At 49.6% G+C, this 6,000-nt stretch overlaps 3 protein-coding genes across 3 annotated transcripts; 2 read left to right on the forward strand and 1 right to left on the reverse strand.

Moving 5' to 3' along the window:
• Positions 1-683: 683 nt before the first annotated feature.
• PG985_007093 (conidiation protein 6) lies at positions 684-1,068 on the reverse strand (the record flags this gene model as incomplete). Its single annotated transcript, XM_066826862.1, has 3 exons — positions 684-713; positions 771-880; positions 948-1,068. 3 exons carry the CDS (start codon positions 1,066-1,068, stop codon positions 684-686), a joined length of 261 nt encoding a protein of 86 aa, XP_066684537.1.
• Positions 1,069-3,216: 2,148 nt separating this feature from the next.
• PG985_007094 (uncharacterized protein) lies at positions 3,217-3,787 on the forward strand (the record flags this gene model as incomplete). The annotated part of the gene is made up of 3 exons (XM_066826863.1): positions 3,217-3,514; positions 3,579-3,671; positions 3,720-3,787. The coding sequence occupies 3 exons, from the start codon at positions 3,217-3,219 to the stop codon at positions 3,785-3,787; spliced, it is 459 nt and encodes a 152-aa protein (XP_066684538.1).
• Positions 3,788-4,860: 1,073 nt separating this feature from the next.
• On the forward strand, positions 4,861-5,335 carry PG985_007095 (uncharacterized protein; the record flags this gene model as incomplete). The annotated part of the gene is made up of 2 exons (XM_066826864.1): positions 4,861-4,952; positions 5,119-5,335. 2 exons carry the CDS (start codon positions 4,861-4,863, stop codon positions 5,333-5,335), a joined length of 309 nt encoding a protein of 102 aa, XP_066684539.1.
• Positions 5,336-6,000: the final 665 nt, after the last annotated feature.

Here is a 6,000-nt window from a genome sequence, read left to right on the forward strand (position 1 = left end):
TCTATATGCAGGGCTTTCGGGGATACTCAATCTTCATCCAATCGAACCTTCTATCGGACCCTGGAGTTTGTGTTAGGGCTGCAGGTGGGGTGCTCCTTACTTCCAACGACACCTGAGCCTGGTATTCATTTGCCAAATAAACTTTGAACTTCCTTGGAATCGCCAGCCTGACAAACTGGAGAATTCATCGTGCACGATTCCAACAACACTGGATGTTGTGTGTGATTACTCAACATGCTAGATTACTCGCCGCAAATTGGATGCCAGTTTACTCTCAGGGAATATGATCTGGTTGGTGGTTAGTGTTTGCAAGAAAACATGGAGAACTACACATAGAGCTGCTTACATGTCCAATATATTGTCTCACTAACTCGCTGGGCTATGTGATCATGCACTATAACGATTTAATCGAACATATGCAGTAGAGCGCAACATGGTATATACTTGATAAGCTAAAATCTCATACATTGAATACTCTAATCGTTCTGTGAAAGGCCTTTATATTCCGGAGCTCTAGACACATACTCATCCCTCTCTCATGGCAAATCACAATCCGTGAACACGAAAAGTGAAAATTCAAAATAATTTCTGGTCCAAGGACCAAGTAATTATCTAACTAGACTAGGTAAATATCCAAGATGTCGCATGTGTAAACAAACACTCCCCAGCGCGTACACAATGGTTTAGTTGCCCTGCATCTGCTCAAGGCGCTCCTGTAGGCATTATAAGTCAGTCACATGGTATGATATACTTGGCTTGCCGCGACATACCTCAGCGCTCTTCTTGGCCTCGTCGGAGACGTTGGGGTTCTTGGTAGTGGCCTTCAGACCACCGATGACGTTGCCGGGGTTCTTATCCTTGTTGTCGTCGGCCTTGGGGACTATAGGACCGAAGTTAGCAATCAACGATCTGAGACTGGCACATGGAGCGTCGTGATGATCTTGTACCATCGCCGCCGTTGAACTCGTTCTCGAGGACCTGCTTGGAGTTCTCCTTGGCCTCCTTGGAAGCGTTGGGGTTGTTGATGGTGGCCTTGTGGCCGCCGGCAACCTGAGCATCGGTAGGCATCTTGAGGGTTGGTGGTGGTGATAAGATTGGTTAAGTTGGAGTTGGTGTGTGTTGAGGATGTGAAGTGTGAGCTGAGTTGTGATGGTGATGAAGAAGAGAGAGAGCATGAAGGGGGAGACTGACAGGTCTTTATAGGTATTTCATCCTGATACAAACACCCACAACCAGCCGTCTACGAATGGACAAAACACTGAAGTATGCTGCACTGTTTGCTTTTCCCCCATCAACATTTGTGATTCCCATTGTGAATTTCGATTCCCGGGGATCAATGATCTCATGACCCTGTTGGCTTTACCGACTAGTCGGACAGCCTGCTCTAACAGATGTTTACTCTTTCAGATCACGACCAATTGCAGGCATTCAGCATTCAGCTGCTTCCGGGGTCTTGGGCCCAACTCACCAAGTCATGACGTCCTTCATCATATCCGCTCAGTGCTGCAAAGGGATTCTGATCCGTGGGCGGATGTCCTGACAAAGGAAGCAGCGAGCAAAGGAAGCAGCGAGCTTGACCGTAACATGAACCGACGATGAGTAAATGTCAATGCCCGGCACTGTGCTCGAGGCATAGTATGCCATTAGCTTGACCATTGGTCACAGAGCACTTGGACGCTACCAACACCCGACCTCTGCATGATACACTTGAGCGACCACTAGGCCAGGAACCATTTGACCGGACTAGAACCTCAGGACATCCGCGGTCGTGTTTGACCGCAATGAGCAACAAATGGGATGCTTCATAAGAAAGGACCAGGGACAAGGACGTCTGGGGGAGGGCCTATTACTGCTGTAGAAGGCGCCTCGGCTAGAGTTTAGGCGCCTTAGTTCAGCCGCCCCTTGTCACTAGCAATCGCCGTACAAAGTCAATGACGAGCATGTGGCACAAATGCCGGTGTTTGCCATGGCAAACAGCCTACAGGGTTTATGGAATGCCGATGAGCGTACTCCGTAGAAGGGGAATGATCCAGGCGCAGAGAAGCAGAGTTCCTCAAGCGGTAAGCCATGCTGAGCTGACCGCCATGAGAGGTACGAGGTCCTTTCCCCAGACTATAAGTCCAGTGCATGTGTACCTCTGGCCCCCCTTATTTCGACATCGAACCATTGGACAATGCAATGTCCACTCGACCACTGCATTCCCAAATACGGTGAGTGATTTCGATGTTCGAGTACCTACATGGTCAAATCCCAAGCGACATTAGCCTTGGGGCGAGCGCCAATGCGACAGGGGTCCGGAGAATAGCATCCGCGAAGTAGAGTGAGGAAGCGAGTTGGTAACCATCCGAATCTGCAGTAGCCCATTTTTCCATCAGGAGTTGTCCTGTCAGACCGTATGGCTGGGGAAGTGGATCAAGGGGATCTATCCGATCTGATCCATTCCAGATCCCGCAGCAGGGGTTGATAACCATTCGATTCGGCAGACTACCAGATGATCGTACAGTGTAAATCATCTAAAGATCCTCTTATCTTCCTATCTGCCTATGCGCTGGTACTCCGTATGGCATTCTGAATTATGTCGATATTGCTTTTGCTGTTCTGTGAATGTGTTTGCTGCTATGATGAATCATCTAAGACGTCATGACTGGCCCGGGGAGATGATTGGGCTGGAAGAATTGAATCTGGTGAACGTTGAGTAGTTAATTTTAGCCATCATGGTAGGTAATACCCGAATCTTCGAGTCTTTGCCATCTCTGCTGGGTGCTGATGATGGACGAATCTTCGTGACGGTTCAACAGGTTACAGCAGTCCGCCGTGGACTTTTCCAGCGGTGCTCCCATGGGCTCACGGATTAGATTGAGTACCTTTGAATAAGTTCGGAGAGCATAGGTTCGATACCATGACTCCAGACTTGCTTGAGCCGTGGATTCAGTCAGTGACCGACCATCAAATGTGAGGTAGGTAAACTCTTTCGCCGAAATATGGGGTGGTCGCGACCAAGTTTGGTACGATATTGGTTGAAGCCACAAGATCTGTGGGTCAAAGCCACAGCACTAGCCACATACCATCTAATGCGACAATTCAAGATGATTGGATTGAGGCTGGAATACATACATAAGCTCCAACGGCATTCACTTCTACCCGGTGCAGAACAAAACAAGACTCAGTGGCACCACCGCTTATTACTTTTAACCCATATTAACCTGCATGCCCAGCATGTCTACTGCAGCTTCGGATCCGCAACCGCCGGCCTTCAACTACATTCTAGGGTTTCTGATGGTCGGTGTAGCCTGGGGCTTCACCACTCCGTTCATTCGCCGAGCCGCCCGGGACCACAACCCACCGCTTCACCCTATCCTGGAAAGGGAAGATATCAAGTCCAGCGGATTGAAGAGCAAATTGTATGGGGCCGTCTTTGCAGTTCTAGACCTTCTCAAGAATCCACGATACGCCATCCCGCTTCTGATCAACCTGACTGGCAGTGTCTGGTTCTTCTTGCTGATCGGACAAGCTGGTACGTTCGACCCGCCCTGTGTGCGCCGGTTGCGCTAAACATAATGTATTGACGTACAATACAGAGTTGAGTTTGACCGTTCCGATTGTCAATACTCTCGCGTTCCTCTTCACCGTCCTGGGCGATTGGTGGGTTGAGAAGAAAGTTATCAGCAAAGGTAAGGCGAGGACGCCCCTTTTCAACGGCTTCTCTGACCACGTTGCAGACACATGGATTGGAATGGCATTATCACTCTGTGGCATAGCTCTCTGTGTACACAGCAAATCTGGTTGATAGATGCGCTTCCGTACCAAATGAATCCCTCTTTCTCGCATCAGCCGTACCACTACCTTTGTTATGTCTGATATCAAAGCCTGAGGAATCACTGCAATGGAGGGATACGGAGAGTCCCCGCGGATTTCACCCAGTCCAACAATTGTGATTGGATCAGCACGTCGACGTGTAGTTTCAAGCATCGCTTGGAAACGAGCAGCTCATGCAAACCGGCGCGCAGACCGTCCATGTAGTACTCCTAATACCATACGACTGTAATCGTGAGGCTTCTAACCAATGGACACGGATGAGTGCGCTATCTTGAAGTCATTGGCTTAACGAACAAATCCAGGCTCGTTCGCCCATGGATCAATCTGGTAGCCCCTGGCAGTTCGACAAGATTTAGCCACCTGGGTCGGTCCCTCCTCGATGCCAGAGCTTGGGAGCTTACTCAGACACCTACCGAGACTTCAACCAGTGGTCAGGCGTATGATGGCCGGCCCGAAAGATTGTCGTTTGACAGCCCCGTCTTCTTAACATACGGCGCCACAAACCTTCAATATCACGGGGAATAATTTAGTATGCTCGAAGAGCCCTCCAATTGTAGTATTATGATTGATAGACCATACGATGACGTACTTGGCTGCTCGAAGGCCGCCAGATAGGGTATGAGATAAACGCGGCTGTAAAATATTCTGTCGCTCGACTCACCTAGAGCCTCCTACGTCCGATCTATCAAAGACAGTTGGTCTCATCCCAAGCCGAAGTAGCAAGACATGGCCTTTCATCTGATGTTTTCCGTCCGAAGAAGGTGGCTAAGATATGCGGGGGAAAACTTTCAAATATAGACTTCAAGGTTTATGAGCTTGTACCGACTGCTGCCAAGCACATAACCTGACGATCTCCAGCAGACTGCGGAGTGTACTACGGCGTGGTCGCGTGTATGTATATATATGTCTATGAGAACTCGCCCTGAGTGTGCAGTTGGGGTCATCTCCGCGATCTATCAAGCAAGTTTGGAGATTGTTTGTATTCTCCTGGATCGCGATACGACCACGACTCGACACTTTCATCACAATCAGGTTGGAGTCACTATGCTTATCCGGACACTTTTCGTCGCTTCGATAGTCTTCGCCACGAGCTGCGCTGTCCCAGTCGAGGCCTTGCCCTCGCTCGACCATGAGCGGTATGTAGTACTTTGACCCTACCCTCTCTCCCTCCCCCTTGTCAGTCAAAAAGCCCACTTGCATTCGACCTAAAAAGAAAGTCACCCGAGTCGTATTGTAAATACAGCGATGACTCGAGACTGGGAACAACTGCTGATGAAGAGCGCCTGTGGGCTGCAGAAACAGCAAGGAGCAATCCCCATGCAGCAACAATGACTGCAAGCGACAATCGGATTCGGACGGTGGCGATATCGAGGGAGAGCTGATCGAGCTCGTCGACATCGTCCTCGAAATCACGGAGCAGGCGCTTGGCAGCAACTACTCCGGCACGGGGTCGGGCACCTTCGTCGGCGGGAATTTCTTGTCGCCTACGATTGTCATCGACCCAAATTATGGGCCATAGAAGTCGATGTCTGTCTACGAGATAGAATTGCTTTCTGCAATCCCATGGGGGGAAGAGAATGTTGGGTCTATTTCCAAGAAAGCCTTCGGTGTCAAGAATAGTGGCTAAAGACGGTAGCTGGCGGGCATAGAGAGAAGTAGAGAGGCCGCCGGTATACATTTCCCAACCGTCCTGGGACGGAGACATACACAACAGATTACGAGTAGACCAAGATTAAAGAGTGCGGAGGATTGAGCAGGGCTACATGGAAGAGTACTGGAGGGAGGGAAGTTGGCTTAGAAATTCATACAAACTCATCATTCGTTCGGTCATTCGACTTTACCTTTTTTCCTCGACATAGTGGTTCACACGACTTCGCCCTCACAGCCTTGTTAGTATCCAAACCAATGAAATGCTGTAGACAAAATCCCCATCTAATGTTAACTGGTCCAAAGTTTCTAAGAAGCGTGCGGACTGGCTCGGCCGAAGCTGCCTGCCTACCGGGAGGCAGTACACTTTGACAGCTGTCTCATCTTGATTTGGGCAGATCTATGAAACTGACGGGGGCGAACCTAGGCCCTTGCCTTTTTCTTCCAAATCCGCCTCTTCCATACTCCGGATGTGTAGTGTTGCTTCTCATGAGGGCCGTGCGATACGCAAAAGTCAGGAGATAGGAGATAGGCTAG

The sequence above is a fragment of the Apiospora marii genome, assembly GCF_038362585.1.
Source record: "Apiospora marii strain CBS 49790 chromosome Unknown utg000004l_segment0_segment1, whole genome shotgun sequence".
Lineage (NCBI taxonomy): Eukaryota > Fungi > Ascomycota > Sordariomycetes > Amphisphaeriales > Apiosporaceae > Apiospora > Apiospora marii.